The 23,390-nt window shown below is 33.2% G+C and overlaps 1 protein-coding gene across 8 annotated transcripts in view; it reads left to right on the top strand.

Annotated features, from left to right (window-relative positions):
* The window catches only part of ZMYM4 (zinc finger MYM-type containing 4), a 145,228-nt gene that overhangs the window by 72,423 nt on the left and 49,415 nt on the right, over positions 1-23,390 (top strand). For 5 of the 8 annotated variants that reach the window (XM_074376874.1, XM_074376875.1, XM_074376876.1 and 2 more), the window contains exons 3-9: positions 7,540-8,061; positions 9,721-9,782; positions 10,157-10,327; positions 17,064-17,148; positions 17,389-17,644; positions 21,602-21,776; positions 21,884-22,096. In XM_074376874.1, the coding sequence (XP_074232975.1) occupies positions 7,540-8,061; positions 9,721-9,782; positions 10,157-10,327; positions 17,064-17,148; positions 17,389-17,644; positions 21,602-21,776; positions 21,884-22,096 (1,484 nt within the window). Of the gene's footprint in view, positions 1-7,539; positions 8,062-8,287; positions 8,384-9,720; positions 9,783-10,156; positions 10,328-14,374; positions 14,510-17,063; positions 17,149-17,388; positions 17,645-21,601; positions 21,777-21,883; positions 22,097-23,390 lie in introns of those variants that run through there. The other 3 variants (XM_045520355.2, XM_045520353.2, XM_074376878.1) reach the window with 3 other exon arrangements.

Genomic DNA, 23,390 nt, shown 5'->3' with positions numbered 1-23,390 from the left:
GATTGGCAAATGTGCTTTTTTATGTATCCCAAGTAAAAATAAATGTAAGGCAGGTATGTTTCATTTTTAAGATTCCTGGCTTTATTGGACTTTTAACTGGTGAACTACATTCCTGTTCTTATGGTTTAAAGAGGCTTTTATTATTTAGGAAATTGTATTTTACAGAAAATAACAATAAACCATCTCTTAGAAATATTTCAGTGATGAAACAAAATGCTAATTTAAGTTTTTATTTAAAATGAACCAAGATTTACCTCATTTTTATGCTTCTTATTTGTTTTTGCATTCTTTGGAGTTTGTGGGTTTTTTTCCTTTTGATTCTTTGTTCTTTTATGTAAGAGGAAAGCAATGTCAGAGAATTGTTAGAGAACCATAACTTCTAGGTTAAAATTTAAGTTGATATTACTTTATTTCTGAGAATTATGCTTTGATTAACACAAAAATGTATGGGAGGAAATAAGTAATATATTAGCAGTGAAAGTAACTAACAGCCTTTGTGTAATATTCTTGTATGTGGGTTTCTTTATTGGCTCTTTAGTTGGCGGTTGTACCTTAAAATTAAATGATTCTTGGATAGAGTATATAAATATCATCAGTATGCCACTAAAGCAAGGATTAAGCAAAAAGGAGGACATCAAGAAATTCATTTTCACTATCAAACACAAATATTGTACTTAAATTACTTAAAATAACTTTAATTCTCATTTCACAAAATCTAATAATGTACCTGCATTTAACCCATATACTTCTTTGATTCTTTCACAAAAGAAAGTTTGGGTACTGATCACATCCCTTGTTGCACAAAGATTTTCCCTTTAGACTCATTAGTTACTCTCTTTATTGGATCATTCCCATGAGAATACTATAAGCAGTGTAATATTCTCCATCTTTAAAAAAAAAAAACTCACAAAAAAAGAAAAAAAAAGAAAAGGAAAACTAACAAAGAAAATAAAACAAAAATACAAAGTCAGGAAACTCTTGACTCCAGATTTCAGTCCAGTGATTTCTGATCATTTACTTCAGAGCAAAACTCCTCTAAAACATCTGTACTTAAGGTTCCTAAGTTCTCACTGATACAGGAAAACAAGGAGCGAGAGTTTAGCCTTGTCCTGGGTCTCAATTGTGTCTCTGGAATGCACTCCGCCAGGTGAGGGTCCTTACCTTCATGCAGGAAAGAGCCATCATTGAGTAAAAGTAGATTTATTCAAAGAGATACATACTCCATAGACAGAGTGCAGGTTATTGCAGAAGGACAAAGAGGCCACAAGGTGAGTGAGGGGTCAGATGCTTAGTTTAAAGTAAAAGTAGATACACATTCCATAGAGTGCGGGTTGTCTCTAAAAATGAGGGAGCCAGAGGCCATGAGGCTCAGTATTGCTAGTTTTTATGGACTCAGTTATTTTGTATGGTACGAACTACTTTGGGGAAAGGGCTGGAATTCCCATGAACTGGGACATCGCTCACTTTCTGACCTTTCACGGTTAGCCTCGAAACTGTCATGATGCCTGTGGGAGTGTCATTTACCATGCTAATATTATTGCAATGAGTGTATAGTGAGGCTTGAGGTCTTCTGGAAGTCAGATCTGCCATCTTGGGCCTCAAGGTCCACTGGGAGTTGAATTCTTTGCCATCTTGGTGCTAATTGCTATGTCATTCTTTTAATGGATGTGCCCTGCCGCCTTCCTTCCTATCTCATCTCCTCTCAGTCTCTTTATGGAATCACCCCACTGCAGCTTCTGTATACTCATTTTTTTTAGTGAAATTGCTCCTGTCAAAGTAGAAACTCATTTCAACTTTGCCATTATTAATAATCAGTTCTCAGTTGTTCATTTTATGTGTTATCTCAGCAGCATTCATTCTGATTGGCCACTCATTTTTTATTGAAATATTTTCTTCACTTTGCTTCTGTAACATCAGTCACCTAGTTTTCCTCCTATCTCAGTGACTCTTCTGTGTTAGTCTCTCTCCCTGATTCTTTCTTTTCTACCAGATTTCTAAAGTTGAAGTGTCTCAGGACTCTCAGCTTTCTTCAGTCAGTAGTAAACATACTTACTAGGTGATCTTAACTAGTCTCATAAACTTTAAGTACCATCTTTCTATTGATGAGTCCCCAAATTTATATGTCATTTGTTGGCAGGAGTCTCCTCTGTAACTCTTCTTTAATATGTTCAGTTGCCTCCTTGGTATCTCCATTTGAAGAGTTAAATAGGTTCTCAAAATTAACGGGTCCAAAACTGGACTTCATTTTACCCCTTTCAGTCTCTTCCTCCCTTAGTGTTTACATCTCAAGAAATGGCACCCTATTGTATTATTTTTGGCTTCTTTCCTAATTAGCTTCTCATATATCAGGAAAAGCCTCTACTTTCAAGTTATACACTGGTCTGACTACTTCTCACAGCCACCATTACTGTCCTGGTCTTAGCCACTGGTTTTTCCTTTAATTATTGCAGTAGCCTCCTATGTGGTATTCTTGCTACCATTTTTGACATGTAACATTTAACAGCCTTAAAATAGTTATGCGGAAGCCCTCGGGTAATCCTTGTAAAATATAAGTCGTGTTAATTCCTCTTTGGGGTCTTTTAATGACTTTCTTTCACTCTTAAATATATTGCGTTTTTTTGTGTGGTCTGCAAATTCCTCAAGATCTGTCATCTGGCTTTTTCTCTTTCTCATTTTTTAGCACTCTTCCTCACACTCATTCAGTTCCAAACTGTAGTCCTTGCTTTTCCTCAAACATGCCAAGCCTGTTCACAGTATCTAAAAGCCAGCTAGGACTCTTCTAAGAAGAGAAATTTGTGTTTTCAAGTGTTTGACTATCTATTGTGATCCCCAGATATAATTTAGTGTTTTTTTTTTTCTGTAGATGTAGACTCAGAGAAACAGAAGCTATGTATTTTCTTTGGGCCATAGGGATGAGTACAGTTTTGTTCCGATTAATTATATATATAATTAATAATATAATATCGGAATATATATATTAATATAACTAGTACTTACATTTTAGCCTCATAAGATTTTATGCAGCCTACAGATACATTGTGTGATAATGATCAAAATTGCAAATTCAAATTTGATGTTTTGTTAGAAATTGCCATCTCTGAAAAAGCTTTAAATTTTTTTTTTTTTTTTTTTGCCACAAACCGTTTTGGTTTTATTCCTTGTATAGTTTTCACATATAAAAGGAGAGAATAAAAAGCATTCAGTCAAAGGAATGGATAATAAAAATATAATTTGTTATAATGCCAAAATAATAAGGGCTGTAATATGACAGCACTGAAGGAAACGTGTGATAGAAAATTAAAGACAGCATTAGGTTTAACCCAATTAAGATGGCATACATTTAATGACCTCTGGAGAAAGTTAATTTTTTAAATCAATCTCTCTCTCTCTCTCTTTCTCTCTCTCTACCTGGAAATATCACTTTATGTCTACCTTAAATATCTCATAGTACAATTTAAATTCATTTCCTTTTTGTGATGCCCAGTGAAGTCGCAATTATGGACAACTTTCTTTTGAGGGATATAAAGTTTTAATTCTTGAGTACGATCTTAAGTAAGGATAAAAATTTTTTTTCAATAGACGATAGTGCATGTGCTTCAAAACTCAGGATACAAAAGGGTGTGCTTTGAAAAATTAGTGTTTCTATCTTCCAGCCACCTGATTCTGGTGTCACAGAAGATCAGTAGAAATTATTTCTTATGTATAAATAATTACATACACACATAAATTATAAAAAACATAGCAGTGGTAGCTTAATATATATGTCTATTCTTCCCCACTTAGATATTTTTACTACTTGACCCTGAGAACTCATATAAAACTGCCTCATTCTTTTTGTTTATTTATTCATTTTTAATTTTAATTAAAGAAATTTTATATATATATGACCTTTATGTATATATATATAGATATATCTTTTTATATATATACATACACACACATATGTATGTGTATGTATGTGTGTGTGTGTATATATATGTAAGTATATATATATATAAAATACATATATAGATATGAAAGTATATATATATAAAAATCCAGTTACCTTGAATTATTGAACCCACAGGATTGAACCCAGGACCTTGTGCATGCTAAGCACATACTCTACCACTGAGCTATATCTTTCCCCTCACCACATTATTTTTTAACAACTAAGTAATATTCCATTATAGGTATGTACTATAATTAATTGAGCTTTACTGATGAGCAGATACACTGTTTCCAGTCTTTGCTGTTCTTTTTCATAGATTTTTAGAGCAATTATATCTTTAGGATAAGTTCTTAGAAGTTGAATTACTGGATCAAGACGTATGTGTATTTAAAGTATCATAAATATTGCCTAGTTGTTCTCTTATTAGAATTGTACCAGTTTATACTCCTGCTTATAGTATTTGACTACAGGGATTGGCAAACTGTTTTTTGTTCAGGGCAATAGTAAATATTTTAAGCTTTGCAGCTCACATATGGTCTATGTCACACTCTTCTTTGTATATTTTTTGGCCTTGGGCCAGAGTTTGGCAGTTTTGGCTTATAGCATAGCTGCCAGGCTGTTATTAAAACCTTTTTTGTCATTATCAGCCTGCTTTGTGAACATGGTATCTCATTATATTATTAATTTGGATTTCACTTATGAGCAAATTTGAACCTTAGTGTTTCCTTTCCCATGAAATGTTTGTTCAAATACTTTGCTTTTATATATGTATTTGGTTGTTGGTTTCTTTATTGAAGTAGGAGTCTTAATCTTTATCCATTATGGAAATGACCTTTTGTGATATAAAATGTTTTTAACAACTTTTCTTTAATCTTTTGGTTTGGATTATGTTTTCTTTAGGAATTCTTTTAGTTATGGTGATCTTTTATTCTTTTGTTTAATAAATTGATTTTTTTATTCTAGGTTTTGTGTCATTCTTAGAAAAACTTTACCTTCTTTAAGACTTAAAAATAATTCTTTTTTTTTTAAATTAGTGTTTTACTTTTTACGTCTCAATCTTAAATACATCTGAAAATTACTTTGGTTTGAGTTAGGGATCCAGTTTTTCCAGGAGGCTTTCCTTTTCTTTCAATACCATATCCTAAATGTAAATATAGAGATTTTAGAAGTTGCTTGCTGTATTTCTTTTTACTTCTCATATACTATAGAACTTGGATTAAACTTTTATCTGCATTAAATGCATATTCTTTCATTCACGAGAAAGTTACTGAGCACACACTGTGGTCGGGTAGTAAGGATAAACTATTATATAGAGAAGGCTCTAACCCTGACCTTTGGTTGCTTGCATTCTGGTAAATTTATCACTCTATATGTATGTATGTACTTTAGCATCCTGCTTCTGTATTTATATTTTCTCTCTAACCTTCTATTATGAAAATTTTCAGATAAATAGAACAATAGAAAGAATAGTATAGTGACTATCTATAATACTACACATTCTCTCTCATCTCTCCTGCTTTTCTCTGTGATATACTATGTAAAAGTTAGTTGTAGGCATTCCTAAGACTTCAGCATTTTTGTTTGAATTAATTATTTAGTTAAGTAAAAATAGTCCTTTTCTAATTTTATTATTTCCTCTATTTGTCTGTTTTTCTAGTTCTATGAGGATGAGGAATCATAGCTATCTTTTGCATTATTGTATACCTAAAATCTAGCACAGTATTTACCACAGAGTAGGTTTCCTAATAAATATGTGCTGAATGAATGAGTGAGTACTTTAGGCTGTGGGGAGCTACTTAAGGATTTCAAGTGCATCCAAGTACAATGTGGAATGACTATGGTTTAGAAAGATAATTCTGGTGTCTTTGTGGAGGAGGGTGACTTAAGGAAAGCTTTCATTTGGACCCTGTATCAGGACTTGATTAAAAGTAATCCAACTTAAATCAATTTAAACAAAAAGGGGAATTTATCCTGGGTCATAGAACCCAGGGAATGATTTGAAGAATGAACCACACAAGAGGTTCATCTGGACTTCAGGAACAAATTAAAGCAAGGCTGTTGGTGCCGCTAATATTTTTAGTCTTTGCTTTACCGTGTTTTGGTCAGTTCCAGTTTGCCTGCTCATGGACCAGTTGAATGTGGTTGCTGGGTAGGGTTTGTGAGAATATGATTGCTTCCTAAGTATCCATGTGAATTGAGTTATTACACTGTCAGCAGAAATAAATGTGGAGTGTTGGAATAGTACCAAATGGAGGAGATGAATTTCAGAGAGATATTAAGTAGTACAGTTGAAAGAATTTGTCCTGGGGGAAGAAGAATTGGGAGTGATTCTCTTTTCTACCTTGAGCCGACTGCTGGCTTGGTAATGCTGTTAATCAAGTGATGGAAATACAAGAAAGTATTCTTAGAATAGGAACATGATGAATTTGATTTTTGAGGCACCAAGTTGGAGGTCCCTAGGGGATCTATAGCAACTAGTTGAATATAGACATCACAGACTTGGAAGAAAACACTTAAGAAGTCAACAGCAAGAGTCAAGGCTATGGTGGTAAATACAATAGTCTTGAGTGTGTAAAATGAGAACTGGAATATTAAGCACATAAATTAATAGAACAGTTATAAAAGTAGGAAAAAATATATTGTCAAAGAAATAAAAGGTATTTTATCTAGGAGGGATATGCCACATAAGGATTGAAAAAATCAGTTGGATTTGGCCATGAGGAGATCATTGATGATCTTAATGGGAGAAGTTCCACTGCGAAGTTGGGAACCAGATTACATTAAGTTCAAAGGATTAATGATTGAGAAATGAAATAGAAACAGACCAGTGTATACTTTTTCCCTAGAAGTTTGACTTTGAAAGAAAGGTGAAATAGGGCAGGAGAAAGAAATAGAGGGCTGAGAGTTATTTTGGTTTTATTTTGGAATGGGGAAGACTTGAGCATGTAGTTTGGAACAGTAAACAGTTTTAAAAATTTATTCTGTTGTATAAATCTTATTTTTATGTTTAAATATTTACCATTGTAAAATTAACTGGTGTAAGTATTAGGGTTAGTGCAGAGAAATTAGGACCCTGAGCTTGGAGATCTGGGTTGTAATCTCAGCTCCCCAGAATAGTCTCTATGATAATAATCACTTTTATATTCCCTTCTATGTGTCAGTCACTGTGTCAGTAGGCTCTTTATACATACTGTCACTAAACCTCACCACAAATTAATCTCCAAGGTGAGTATTACGCTGTTTTATGGATAAAGAAACCTGAGAATTTATTTCTCAAGGATCACATAGATTTTCAATAATCATGATATGATTCCAACACAGATACATCTGATTCTGAAGTTGGTACTCTTATTTTCTATATCACACTGATTTTCTTTCTAACCTAAAATAGTTTGTCAAGCTTTAGGTCCCTATTTCCTTATCTGTCAGATAAGGATAGCCATATTTGTCACATCTATAACAAAGTGCTAGTTGAATACTGCGGTATTATTATCTATATTTTGTTTGAAAAGAAAGAATATATATTTGTGGTTAAATACCAGACAGGCCTTATAAATATGGTCATCTTTAGCACTATCATTTGTCTAAACAGTATTTTACTTTTTAAGGTGGTGGTATCATGGATACAGAAATGTCTGAAGATATAGACCACAACTTAACTCCTACCCTTGACAGCATGTCTTATGGAATGCCGAATCAAACAGGATCTGAAAATTCATTGCTGGATGAAGATGATTATTTTTTGAACTCTGGGGATCTTGCAGGAATTCCAGTCGTTGGTAGTGACAATGAGGATGAACAGGATTTTAGTTCAAAGGACAATCTTGTTTCTTCAATTCATACTGATGATAGCTTGGAAGTAGAGAGAAGAGTCACACAGCATGAATCAGACAATGAAAATGAAATACAGATTCAAAATAAATTAAAAAAAGACTTTCCTAAACAGTTTGATCAGGTTTCTGTCTTTAAATCAATACGGAAAGATTTTAGTCTAGTAAGAGAAAACAGCAAAGAGACATTTTCTGGAAAGGAGAAAAATAGAGACCTAACTTATGAACGTGAAAAACGGTTGGATAAACCCCATAAAGAGTTGGATTCAAGGTTGAAAAGCAGTTTTTTTGATAAAGCAGGTAATAATTATTGGACTAGAGCCGTAAAACACAATAAATAACAACGTATTAATAATACAGCTTTTATTACTTCTGATGCTAAGCAAAGTATGAACAGTTAAATTTATTGTAAGCTTGTCATTTTTCTTTTATCCTTGTTCTTTGCAGAGTGACTGAATTTCTCCCAGTAACTATTGGTAATGGTATAAATGGTTGAAAAATAGCTCTAAACCTCATTTCTCCCTCCCCTGGTTGCAATATTTTGATGAAGATACTCGAATCACCTGTTCATTTTCTTTGGTTGAACATTGGAACCTGAAGTTGGATTTAACTTCTTTGTGCTGTAAGCACTAATTCAAACTGCTGTCCCACCAGTTAGTCCAAATTAGGAAGGGTTTTTCTGTTTGATAACATTTCTGTTTATGTTTTAGAAGTTTCTTGAGACTCCTCTTGAGTCTCTTTGCCCAGTGTACTTTAGCTCAGTTCTATTCCTGAATATATATATTTTCTTATTTCTCTGCCTCTCTTTCCTCCTGCTCTTCCATTTGCTTGCATGTCTTTTTCTCTCTTAGTATGTATGCCTGTAAAAGTGCTTCTTATTCAACAGTGCCTACTAACTCATAAACCTCTTTTACCCTATAGTCATCCCTAACCTCTCTATGTCAAGAATAAGTTATTTCCTTATCTATATTTCCATAGCATTTTGTTTATCCCTCATTATTTATAGTACTTACCACACAGTATTATAGCTCTGTATTTGTTTTGCCTTACATACTAGTGTAGGAGTTTATTGAGGGCCAGATTGTACCTTTTTCATGTTTGTGTTCTTGGGGCCTAATCTGGTGTAGTGAAAATAGTATTTCAATAAATGTTCAATAGGTATGAAGGAAAGAAAGGTAGAATATGCCAACCCTTATATTTCTTCCAACAGTGGTAGGAAAAATATGGTAGAAAGAAAAATATGGTATTAAAAAGAACAATTAATTAAAGTACTCATTATGTACAAGAGTATACCATATTTTTCAGTATATATATTATTCAATACATATATTTTCAGTATTTCTATGAAGGATAAATTACGAAGATACTTATCTTCAAGGAACATAATGTCTAACTGCAGAAGGGACAAGACAAGTCAAGTAGTAGAAGTGTCAATGACCAGTTGAATAGCATAAGGTTTAATTTATAATTAAAGGCAGTGGTAGAAGAGTTTGTTATGGGCAGTACAATAAGATTTCTTTCAAATAACTGAAACTGTGTTTTTGGTATTCTTTGAAGAGAGGTGATTTTTTTAACTCAGTGGACAGAGGAAGGTTTTATAGAGGAGAGGTGAATTTTGAACTGAGCCGAGTCTGGAAGACTGTATAAAGGTTAGAATAGAGGGGACTTGGAATGATAAAAGCAGAAATGGAGGAAAAGCAAACATAAGTAATTTTCAGAGCATAGTGAATAAAGTAACCACTTTCTTTAGATGTGAGGTGAGGCTAGAAGTTAGGTGGGGCCAGATTGTTTATTTTGAGTGAAACCACCTTTTCGGTGTTTTTTGGGACCCATTTCATCTAATGCGCATCTTTGTTGGAAAAGAGGGGTGATTATCAAATGATAGCTTTTTAGGTCACTCTTTATAAGATTTGTTATTCATATACATGTGTTTGTTTTGTTTTGTTTTTCTTTCAATAGCTAATCAAGTTGAAGAAACATTACATACCCATTTACCACAAACCCCAGAAACAAACTTTAGGGTAAGTTTTCAGTGTATATGTAGATTGCTGTAACTGTGGCAAGTGTCAAAGTTTTCTTTATGTGATTTTCTAAACTGTAACTGTATGTGTTAGGTAGAGCTCTGGGTTTTTCTTTGTTTTTTTGTTTTGTTTTCTTAAATTTCCTTTATTATTTGGGCAAGGGCATCTTTGGAGACGTTCTAAGAAGCCTCCTCTCTTACATTCTTTATTTGTATTTGATGTTTAGACATATATCACATTAACTTGTAGGTATAGGGACTCTTATGAATGTCCATAGAGTTCTTCATTTCCAGTGAGCTTTCTTTGGGTGTTAAACCTAAAGAGGAATAATTTTAAAATCTGAATATTTATTAATCCTTTATATTGTGTTTTAGGATTCCAGCTATCCATTTGCCAATAAAGAATCCATTGGTTCGGAACTGGGGAATTCCTTTGCATCAAATATTAGAATTAAAGAAGAACCTTTGGATGATGAGTATGACAAAGCAATGGCACCACAGCAGGGACTACTAGACAAAATTAAAGATGAACCTGACAATGCTCAAGTAAACATTTCACCTTTTTCCCCCCTTCTTTTTGTTCCACACATGAGTTATTCATTTAAGAGAGGAAGTTCTTGATGAAGAAGTAAAGTGTTTTGTTGACTGGGTGAGAGGAGACTTTTAATGAAGGTTGAGGCAATTGAATTATCTTGTCAGAATAATGCTAAGGAATTGATAAGAATTATAGGATACTTTTCCCGAGTAGTAATCAAGGCCTTTAATGCACTTTGTTCCTTAATACCACTATTCTGTGATTTTTATAATTTCAGTGCAAGATTAGGGAATGTGAGTCTTCAAGGATCTGAGATTGAAACAGCAGACGTGGCTGAAGGTTTACGGTGGTTTATGAGTTTTTGGTGTGATTGAGTTTATTTAATAAGGTAATAAGCCTTTTGTAGTTACCGCTAATGAAGTATAGGCTATATATGGGTTTAAGTGTTTTTCAGGAGGGATTAATGGAAAGGTTATCTTTGGATGGGTTAATTGATTGAAGAGCCAGCTCATTACATCAGTGGGTAGAAGATAAAAGAGGCTTTGATGGGTGATACAGGATTTTCCATTTGAGATCTGTGAATAATAAGGATGGGATAGAGCTCTGTTATTTCAAGGTTGCTTTGGAGGTAAAATTCGTAGAGATCCTATAACTGTGCAGTCCTGAAATCAGTTAATTTATCCGTATAATTAGTGACATTGCAGTGGTTGGAATGAAATGAAGAAGTTATATCAAATGCTGTAATCAGTTTGGAATGTAGGAAAAAGACCAAGGGATGAATATGCAATAGCAGTCATTATTTAAGGGTGGCTATGTTTTATACAGATGGCATGAGTGCAAAGGCTGAGAAGTAAAGATAGCATGAATTAGCTACTTTTTGAAATGACATTTGATCTAGAGAAAGCTTACCTTTCCATATTTTTCTTTTATATTGGGGTTGTTGAGAATGTAAGACTTCTGTGGAAGAGATTTTTTTCATTCAGGTGTCTCTGAGCAGGGTTTCTCGGCACTATTCACATTTTGGGCCAGATAATTCTTTGTTGTGAGGGGCTGTCCTGTGCATTTTAGGATATTTAGCATCCTTGACTTCTACCCACTAGATACCAGTAGCACCATGTCTCTAGACATTGCCAAGTGTCCCCGGGAGGACAAGATCCTCTGATGTTGAGAACCACTATTTTAGAGTAAGGAAACGGAAGAACAGGTGATTCACAGATGTCGAAGATTTTTACGAGTCAGATTGATGCTCAGTTAAGCAAGAATTCCATGGTGCCCAGTGGAAGGTAGCTGTATAGGGTAGTGATGGTAAAGCTGCCATCAGGAGTTGGATTGGTATGAGCTACAAAGAAGATGGTAGAGAAGGAATGTGAGAATATCTGAATAGAAGGTAGACTGAAAGCAAATTAATAGAAGCAAGCAAAATGGAGGTCTTGGATATCTGAACTAGGGATAAAGAAATGTCCTGACGTCTAGGGAAAGTTTATATGGCAGTTTATGCTTTGGAAGACTCTTATCATGTTCTATACAGGGCAGATCTCCTGTCTCTTTACATGCCCCAATCTGGGCATGGGAAATCCATAAGAAATCACAATGCTGGCAGGGCATCAGAGGTATCACTTTCTCCCTGTGCTTGACCCAGTTGGCACTTTCCTTGGGATGAGAAGGCAGTTATATCAAAGACTAAATACACTAAGGAAGCGTTACGTGTGTTACTGTATGTGAGGTTCCAGTGGCTGGAGAATAGTAATAGAATGGAACTGTCAGGACACAGAAACACCTACATTTTTATACATCATTCCAAGTATAATAATGGTTAAAATATGCCAAATATGAAGTTTCATCATGATTTTGGGGAAGAACTTCCTCAAAGGCTCACCACCTGATCGACTGGACTCTTGCTAACCAAGCAGGAATGTATGTAACTCCTAGGCATAAGGTTCAGGAACATTCTTTACCCAGACCCCACAATCAGGCAGTCCCAGCATGTGAGTGGGTTAAAGCTGAGCTTCTTTGACAAGTCCTCTCTGTTGACAGCTACACTAATCCTGTGGCATCAGACCTTTGATAATTCGTTTAGAAATCCCTCAGGGGACCTCATATTAAAGTGAAGATTTCTGGTTCTTTCTTCCCTTCCTTTCCTTCTCTCTTCCCTCCTCTCCTACTTCCTCTTCCCCTCCTACTTCCTCTTCCTTCTTCATTGTCCTGTTCTAGGTATTACCCCCCAGTGACCATTGGAAATCTATATTTATTGTTGTTCAGTACTGCCTAATGCTGTATCACTCTTACTCACTTCCTGTAGATGAAAAGGAGCTCGAGCATATTATTTTCTTAGACTCTGAAATAGTATTAATGTAATGCTCATAAATACTGATAGATTTAACAGTTGTGGTCACCCTTTACTCTTGACCATCTAGTGATAGTAATAACTTTTTTCATGGCTTAATAAGATCATAGCTTTAGCTTCTGGCACCTTGTTGAAAACCTCCTTTGGCTTTTCTGTCTGCTTATTAGCTTGTAGTTTTGCTTTCAGCTTACTTCCTAATTCTTTTTACACAGTTCATTTGGTGTAAATTTTTTTTTATTTTCCTGTGTAAATCACTAAGATACTGAAATCTATGTTTATATGTATTTAACTACTTCTTCCCATTTACTCTTGATTATTTGGGTTACAATTTTCTGGGTTTGCTAGTTGTCATTCTTCTGCATCTTACTAGTATAACATCATTTGTCCTCCTGGTTTCATTTCTTCATTCAAATCCTGTTGCAAGTTACTATAATATATTCTGTATATAATACTTACAGTTACAGATACTTTAATGTGTACTGTGTTGTTTTATCCCCCAGTATAAGAAGACCAGCGTAGAAGATATTAACTCCATTTTTAGATGAGTTAACTGAGGTTCATAGAGGTTAAGTTCGTTCCTTAAGGCCATATGACCATGAAGAAGCCAATCTGGGGCCTTCATCAAGGTCTTATTAGTAGTCTACCAATCTTTCTATAAATAAAAGTTGTTTAATTTTTTAAAAATGCCTAGAGAATGTTTTTAAATAAAAACTTTAAAGAGCCAGAGACCTCATTTTTTTCTCTTCCCCTTTTCTATAAATTCTAAAAGCTGGAAATTCAGTAACTGTTACATTAAAATCATGATTTTTTTTCTTTTCTTTTTGCTCATAATAAACGGAGAGTTAATCTGTAATTGCTGACTGAAGTAAATGGATTAGGATAGGAAAGCAAATTAATTGTCACAATAGTGAGTCATGTATCTTGGAAAGTAGAATGCAGTAGTTAAATATTGGGGACTTTTTTTTTTAAACCATATCAAGTCAACTTGACTGTAGGAACTTGGCTACTTATTTATTTATTTTGGGGGGGCTATTTATCTCTAAAATACTATCTTAGGATACTGATATTTTATGATAAGCAAAGGGAAAGAAAAGATATTTATAAAGGATCTTTTGGTTTTATTTTGACATCTGTTTTTCTACTTGCGAAAGCTTTTGGGTCATCAGATTTTCACTTTTCAAGTTATTAATCATTGGTTTGATACGAAATATTTGTAAAATTAGTCATTGTTGGGAGGATACTAACATAAACATGATTCTTGAAGGCATTATGGGGTATACAAGCCGAGTAATTAAGATGTATACTTATTTTACTATGTTACATAAGTAATATGTACTTGAGGCTTAAGGAATCTATCAGAAGTTTGAAATAACTGTCATAGATGGTGAGAAAGAGAGCTGACTGGCGACCATTAAAGCATGCCCATGAGTATTGATTTTTTTTCTGGAGTTTCTGAGATTAAAATAAAAGTTTTTACTTGAAATTTGCTTTAATGTACTATATAATGTAGGCATCTCAGGATGAGTCAATATTAGAAAATCTTTTAGTATATAACTTCATCAACAGGTCAAATAAGACTATATAGATAGATATATAAGTGCCAAAAGAGATATGCATTTCTTATAATAGATACTCTCTTGATCAGGTAAGGAAATATCTACTTCTGATCAATAACAGTCATTGAATTTAAAAGTAAAATGATGGAAACCTTCTGTTAATAATTTCTAAAAGAACACAAATTACTGATGTCAGCATTATTATTTAAGTCTTGTTGGATTTTCGACCTAATACATGTTAAAGAAATTAGAAGAAATAATGGAAAAGGGGAGACAATTATCATCGTTTACTGGTAAGGATCTTTATTAGAAAATTAATAGAATTCCTGAAAAGTTTAGTGGAGTAGCTAGTTAAATTTTAGTTATGTAAAACAGCAATATTTCTATAAGTCAGTTGTTTCCTAGTTAGATAATACAATGAAAAGATACACTATTTCCTACACAAAGCAACTAAAAAGTGCTTATGTTAGATTAAAAAAACTGAAGTGAACGGAGAGACTTCCAAAACAATGTAAGATATTAGTTATTCCTAAGTTAAGATACAGTTTTGATACAATTCTGATGAAATATCAATGGTTTCTTATGTTTTGAAGGATAACTAGGCATGTACACACACGTTATGTTACATGTGTATTCTAAAATTAGAGAGGTGGCAAACTATTAGGTAGTCAAACATTTCACAATTATTTTCATTAGGATAGTGTGATATAAGAGTAATCAGTCTGATAATGATACAGAATAGATTGCTACAAAAGAGACAAAAAGAATTTGATATATTAATGGCAAGTGGAAGGAATTCACCGGATATTCAGAGAAAGAAAAAGAAAAATGCCATTATACATCAAAAGAAATAAATCCCAGATGGAATAAAGTGGGAGTTGGGAAATTATCAGCAGTGAGCCAAATCCAGCCTGCCTTCTTTCTGTTTTGTTTTTCTGCATCCTGTTTTTGTAAATAAAGCTTTATTGGCTCACTGCCACATTCATTTACATATTATCTATGGGTGTTTTTGCTCTATGAGGGCAGGCAGTGTTGAGTATTTGTGATAGTATGGCCTGCAAAGTAAAAAATATTTTGTATCTGGCCCTTTGAAGATAGTTTGCTGACCTCTGTATTAGAGGACTGTGTTATAAACAATGAAATCACCTTTTTAGTATTTTATCGTGAAAGTAGAACTTTGTAAGAAATAGAAGGAATCATGAAGGTAAAAACTGTCAGATTTTTGGCATTAAAAACAGAAACTTCAGTATGTAAAATTTTAACTCAAAGTACATTTTGAGGAAATGTTGGTAACAGATGCTATAGGTGGTTAATATTGTTACCTTATAATGCTTTTTTGTAAATGGATATTAAAAAAAGAATTGGAAATTGAAACGAGTGGGAAAAGACTTTTAAGTGACTTATTTTCACAAATTGCTAGAATAAATTCAGAAGTTTAAAAAAAAATTTGTCATTGTGTTTCAGGAACCTTTACTGTGTACCTGTTTATCTAGTAATTCCACTTTAAGGATCCTTTCCTTAGGATATAATCCTAAATATGAATGTTGCGTATTCACAAAGATGTTCATCATGGCATCACTGATGACTAAACCAAATATGTGGAAACAAATGAACCAACATTGGGTTGGTTTATAATCTCAGTGCCATACAGGGCTATCAAATTGGAATCTGAGACCAAAGGAAAAATTACTGAGGCTTAAGGAAAAATTAGTAGTACTGATCCTGTCTTTACTTATTTAAAGTTTTGGGTTTTGTTTATCATGAATTTTTGCATTTTTGAGTTTAAAAAATATTACTGAGTTTTCTGGTGCCTTAATTTGTGCCAGAGGGAAGTACCTCACCTCATCTAGTCTCATCCCTGTGTAATCTGATATATCTATTAAGTAATATGTATCATCATTTCTCAAATTCAAGTAATGTACAGACACTGCTCACAAACACAAAAAAGGGTATGTTGGAGTTGCCTGAGAATTCCAAGAATAAGAAGAATTTGGGGGTTTGCAGTTTCAGTGTGATAAACAATGGCTTAAACAGTTAAATCTACCACTTAGGGGGTTTCACAATGCAATAATGTAATTGAAAAGCAAACAACAGCACTGAACCTTGTAATATAACTCAGTTATGTGTGGTTATTCATGACTAAAAATATATTTACATTCACTAAAAAAAATCATTGAAATAAAAACACAAACTTCTAAAATATGTTTTTAGACTTCTCCGACTGCTTAGGGTGTATCTGTAGGCCTCAGGGACTCTGGGACTATTTAGCCACTGGAAGTTATTTTGGAGTAACGTGTAATCTGCAAATGTTCAATTGATAAAAGTGATAAAAAATCATTTCATTCTTAATCATTAGGAGTGGTATATTCAGTATAGTTACAACTATGTAAGGAAATACATGCAGAATGGGAAAAGACTGGAAAGAAATATACCAAAAGAATAACAGTGGTTGTTTTGGGGTAATGGAAATACGATTAGAATTTTTTTCTTAGTTCTACTTGTCTAAATTTTGTATAGTAAGTGTGTATTACTTTTATAATAGATAACCAGCAACTTACAATACTATAATAATGTTAAGAATTTTCAAAATAATTTGTAAATATCTGGTAGTGCCGCAGGCCAATTAGATAGCTGCTTTGGTTTTTTACCTCTTATCCTCAGCATATACAAACATGTTATACCTTTATCATGATTGTATTTTGGTTGATATTATTTCTTAGTAATGTTAGTGCAGTAAATGTTTTCTACCCCTGTAAAGCCATAGTAAAATATCTTGAATGTCTGGATTTCTTTAGATATACTGTATTTATTTTTTCTCTACATATTTATTTATTTTCTTTTTTAAAGGAGTATAGTCATGGCCAACAGCAGAAAACTCAAGAGGGGGAACTGAAAATTAGTGCTGTGTTTTCAGTCAGTGGCAGTCCTCTTGGTAAGAAACAAAACTGAGTAAATGAATCATGTTTATTTATTCTGACCAGTATAAGTGAGAGAAAGTATCTACTTGTATTAGTAAACTAAGCAGGTCTCTCTGCCTGTTTAGAATGGCTTTAATTGTGTATTGCATAATTAGTGTTGGGTTTGAAGACTAGTTCTAGAAGCGAAAGAAAGGATGCCTACTTAAAATTCATGGTAAAAAGTAAAACTTTTTTTTTTCCAATTTTTTTTAAAGCTCCACAGTTGACTACTGGCTTTCAGCCTTCACTGGCGTCATCTGGCATGAATAAAATGCTTCCTTCAGTTCCAGCCACAGCTGTTCGAGTTTCCTGTTCTGGTTGTAAAAAAATCCTCCAGAAGGGGCAAACTGCTTATCAGAGGAAAGGGTCTACTCAGCTATTCTGCTCTACACTGTGCCTCACTGGATATACAGTTCCACCTGCCCGCCCACCGCCTCCTTCCACTAAGAAAACTTGTTCAAGTTGCTCAAAGTATAGCAGAATTCTAAATTATCCTGTTTCCTTTCTTTCAAGATGTTTTGTTCTTGTCTGTGTATTTAATTTTCTACCTTTCCATGTTTTTGAGAAATACCACGTTATTTAGTACCATCATGTTGTTGCTGCTTTCAGCCTTTCTGAATGCTAGGTGCTCAGCTTTCTTTTAACTTTAAATAATGTGCCTTTTATATAGTAAGAGATATTTTTGAAACCTACCTTATCATCTTTGTTAGTTAAGATGCTTTGTGAAACAAAATCTATACCATTTGGGGTATTATATGACCACAGTATTTTATCTTGCAACTGCAGGCAATAGATAACTTAAATCCAACAAATATTTGATGTTTATATAATGTTTCCTATTATGTGATTGGAATTCACTTAATACTTTCCTTCTTAACTTCAAATGGATTCCAGTGTGTATATTTTTGTCTTCTCAACATCTCTGAACTACCTCACAGTTTCCATTTTTAGTGTTTAACACCAAAAAAGATTTTATTTTATTACAGCCAAACGAAGTCATCTAGATATATTTGAGGACTATGAATTAATTTACGCTAATTTTGCAAGGTGGTTGTTAGAGTGTTTAAGTCAGAAAAAGATAAATAGTGTTCTTGTTCTGAAACACTTTGGCTTCTATTGTTAAGGTACTCAAACCATGATTCATTAGTTTAGGTATTTGTATCTGTAATTCCTCGCATGGATGCTGCCCTTTCTCTGTATAGAAAGGGAAAAAGATGCTCCCTCTTCTGGTTCAGTTGGAGAAAGGCGTATAGAAAGAGACTTAAAAAGAAATTTGAGTATGGTTAGAAGTTTTTCAGGAACTTAAATATGCATTCCTTCATGTTTCAAGTTTAATTTAATAAAAATAGACTATACTGTTTGAATTATGAAACATACTTTTAAAAATTAGTACTTATCTACCACATGTCTAATTTCTATATTCTGGTATATTCATCATCAGATTCTAAGATTAAATCAACTTGAAAATGAAAATTTTTATAGTTTTTTTTTCTTTATCCTATTTGGCCATGAGATAATTTCACATAATAAATTCCTTTTATGCTGCTTTATTTAATTCTTACCTTCAGGACCAGCACTTTCTAAAATTTTAGCAATATTTTTCACTTCATAATTATAGTCATAGATATTTATTGCAAAGATTTAGCAATGAATTTCAAAATGAGCACTGAAAACTCACAGAAATTTTAAAACGTGTGCCCTCTTTCTGTGTGTTTTTTTTCCTCTGTGTTTTTAAATTCTTGTCCATACATTGTTGTTCTTATTCTAAATTTACTATGTCCCTTTGGTCTCTGGTGTTTGCCTTGCATTATCTAGAGACAGATCATTTTTACCTACATGTCATATCTTAATCTCTGTCTGATCTTATGTAATTTAATTATTCTCTAAGGTTACATTTTATTCTTTTGTCTTATCCATAAATTTCAACCCGTCATTCCTTGACTCTTAACTTTTCTACCTCTTCATTCACTTATTCTGTTACCCTTTTTAAAAAAAATCGCTTGTTTTTGTTTGTTTGTTTTTTCCCCATTCGCCCCTTTCTGTTCTTTAAGGTACTCCTTGTCTGCCTATCACCTCAGCCTTTTCTCTTTCATTTTCTGTCTTCCTTAATTTTCCGCCCTTCTTATTTTACGTAGTACTCTTTTGTTGTTTAGTCCTCAGTCATTGAACGGTCTTGTTTTTCCTTGTACTCCATTTCATTTTCTGAACTACTCTTTATCCTCTTTTTACCACTTTTCCTTTTCTTCCCTTTTTCCCCTCTTATTTACACAGTCATTACAGCAGTTTGGTATAGTCTGGTTTATCTGATTATAAAATTGTTGACTTGGGTTATACCTTACGTATGAGGAAATTAGACTCAAAGAAGTTAAATGATATACTAAGTGTCACATAGGTTAGTTTTGATACATGGATTTCCCTTCTCCCAGATAGTCCATGTAATTCAACAGGTTTAATTTGTAAGTTAGTCCCTGAAGAAGGATTTTTACTTTAATTTGTATAGGTGGAGACAGAAAAGATTTCCTTCCTGAGAGCTACTGCTGTTTTCTTGGACCAGTAGAAATATAACAGCCTTTAGGTTGTAAGAAACTCATTAGCTGTTTGGAGTAACAATTTTATTTTTCTTAATCTTTTGTTGACTAAATAGCTTAGCATCTTGAATTTAACCTAAACTCTGAATATGTTTTGGCTAATCATCATTTAATTTTTAGGTTTCTTTAGTGATAGGGACTTAATGATTTATTTTAAAAACTCCATTTCAAATCCTACATAAAGGAGGTAACTTGGAGTGTAGTTTTGTTAATACTGTTAGGTCAGATTTTTTGATGAAATGACACTCAGAGAAGTAACTGTTTCAGGATTGTCTATACCATTTTTTTAAAAAACTTTTTTTAGTGAGTTATACTCATTTTACAATGTTGTGTCAGATTCCAGATTAGAGCATAATTTTTCAGTTATACATGAACGTACATATATTCTGTCTATACCATTTCTGAATTTTTACTATCTGGAATGAGATTACTACTTCTCATTCTGGCATAATATGTAATCTGTTACAATAAGATGTAATGTAATTTGATGCTAAAAATATTGAGAACAGTGAGAAATACCTACTTTTATGCTTCTATTTCTTTTATCCATGCTGCTCCCCAAATCTTATCTCCTTAACCTTCTATTAAACTCAAACTTAAGGTCCAGCTAAAATGTCACCTTTTGGGTAGCTTTTCATGTCACATCTTGTCTGAAATAATTGTTTCTTCATTTCTGTTTCTTTAGTACATTATATCATTTTCAAAATTATTATACTTTTATATGTGAAGAATGCTTCTGTTATGTTATTTTATATATTCTTTGTCTGTTTATCCCAATGTACTGTGAGCTCTTTAACTGCTCGTGCCATATCTTGACACAGGGTTGAGTTAGTCCCTAGCTCAGTATAACTTGTTCAGTTGGTACCCTTATAAATGAAATACATTACGTAATAAAAAGTAATTGTAAAGGCGAAAAATGCAGATAGTATAGCAGTCTTGAGCTACCAAGTGTAGGAGATGAAGTATGGTATTACATATTACAGCATAGGACAATATCACGTATTTCTTGTGATGAGTCCTGCTTATTATTGTCTTTTATTGAAGCAGAGATATTTGTAATCTTTTCTAAAAAGTTCTGTATTATTATAATCTGTTTAAAATGTAAGAATGAATATGACACAGTTTATTTACTGTTATGTGATTGTATACTCATGGGAGAGAGATACTGTTTAGAGAATTTCATCAAGGTAGTTTTCAAAATTGGTTTTTAAAATGGTTTACACTTAAACTGTCTGATAAACTACTATGTAGAAAGACTGGTTTGGAGGTGGAATAAGGGGTGGAGAAGAAGTGAGTCTTGATCATTAGGGTTTTAATTTTCATTGCCTTTTGCTACTAATGCTTACAAATTGAGTTGTTTAGATATGGAAATGTTCGATTTTATATAACCATTCTAGAATATATAGTGTATAGTTTGACATATATTCTTACTTTTAAAAGATAGTGGTTTAAAATTTTTTCAAGTATAATATTATTTAAAGAGTGTTTTGAAAATATAGGAGAGCCTAAAGAAGAAAATGAAAATCACCTATAATCTTACCTACTAGAGATAATGAATGATAACTATTTGATGTATATCCTTTTAATTTAGACACATAGTATACTAATCCTGACAACAGTTCCATGAACTAAGTCGTGTATTAGTTCCATTTTATAGAGCAGAACTTGAGGATCAAAGCAATTTATCAGTTTATTCAAGAAACCCAGGTTTTTGGATTTAAATATCAATGCCCTTTCCCTACACTATGATTGCCTCTGTTTAGTTTGATATTTTTATCCAACAAAAAAGGGAAAACATGGATTATACTGTGGCTTATTTTATCTTTGTTATCATTTTTAGAGACATTTTAAATCCAAAGGATGTGATCAGTGCCCAGTTTGAAAATACCACCACTAGTAAAGATTTTTGTAGTCAGTCATGTTTATCAACTTATGAACTGAAAAGAAAACCTGTTGTTACCATAAATACGAATAGCATTTCAACCAAATGCAGCATGTGTCAGAAGAATGCTGTTGTAAGTGTCTTTTACCTTTACTGGGGGGAGGAGTCTAATGTTTGCATTTAAAGAACAGCTTTTGATAGTCTTCGTTTGTTGTTTGTATGTCATTTTTTAATTCCTAGATTCGACATGAAGTTAATTACCAGAATGTGGTACATAAACTTTGCAGTGATGCCTGCTTCTCTAAGTTTCGCTCTGCTAACAACCTCACCATGAACTGTTGTGAAAACTGTGGGGGTTACTGTTACAGTGGCTCTGGACAATGCCACATGCTTCAGATAGAGGGACAGTCTAAGAAGTTTTGTAGTTCAGCGTGTGTCACAGCATATAAACAGGTACTTGACCATATTTAATGCCAGTGTCTTTGTTCTTTTCAGGAGGATCTAAATTTTTTGGTAGAAATTATTTGAGAAGTGGAGAGGGAAATAGCTCAGTGGTTGAGCACATGCTTAGTATGCACGAGATCCTGGGTTCAATCCCCAGTACCTCCATTTAAAAAAAAAATTATTTATGAAAATGTCACAAAATACTAAGATCTTACTAGCTTAATTAATATTTTTTACATATAATTATTATTTGTCAAACGAATGTATGTTAAAACTCTTGTTACAGAGTTTTACAAGTACCATATACAGTTGTCCCTCAGTATCCATGGAAGATTAATTCCAGGAACCCTGAGGATACCAAAGTCTGAGAATGCTGAAGTCCCTTATATAAAATGGCATAGTAATTGTATGTAACCTATGCATATTCTCCCCTATACTTTAAATCATCTCTAGATTACTTATAATACCTAATACAGGATAAATGCTATGTAAATAGTTGCTGGTGTGCAGCAAATTCAAGTTTTGCTTTTCAGAACCTTCTGAATTTTTTTCCTGGAATATTTTTGATCTGAGGTTAAAAAAGGATTTAAATAAACCAAACAGAAACAGACTCACAGACATAGAGAACAAATTTATGGTTACCAGAGGATAGAGGGGGTGAGAAGGAATAAACCAGGAGTTCGAAACTTGCACCTCTTAGGGAGTGATGGAAATGTTAGCTATCTTGATTGTGGTGGTAGTTTTATAGGTGTTTACATCTATCAAAACTCATCAAATTGTACATCTGAAATATGTGTTGGTTACTGTACAGAAATTATACCACAATAAAAGTGTTAAAAAATATGCAGATATGGAACCCATGGATATGGAGGGCAGACTATTTTTATTCATGCATTTGAAATACATGTTTTTAGGATATGGCTTTTTTATTTCAAAAATGATTAATGTTTTTGAGCAATATTTTGAAAATGCTGAAAAGCACAAAGAAGAAAAATAATCCATCTTTCAGGGATACCCAGTCATGTCCTTTTGATGTATAGCCTTCTAATCTTTGAAATATTTTGGTTTGCATATATTTACTTTTTTATTTGTTAAGGTAAGGTCCAAGTTATATGTGTATTCTTGGAATTAGATCCATATGGTTGAAATTGTAATTCAGGAAATAAAAATCTTACCATTAATTATAAAGTTTTTTCTCCATGGTATAGGAAAAAATGTGGGTTATATATTATTTTGTGAATTGATGATCTTTCTAGAGGATGAACTGCTTGAAGTCTGTATGAGGAACATCTTTTATGCAGTT

The sequence above is a fragment of the Camelus bactrianus genome, chromosome 13, assembly GCF_048773025.1.
Source record: "Camelus bactrianus isolate YW-2024 breed Bactrian camel chromosome 13, ASM4877302v1, whole genome shotgun sequence".
NCBI lineage: Eukaryota > Metazoa > Chordata > Mammalia > Artiodactyla > Camelidae > Camelus > Camelus bactrianus.
Note: the sequence above shows the minus strand (reverse complement) of the source record. Positions and strands in the feature narration are given on the sequence as shown.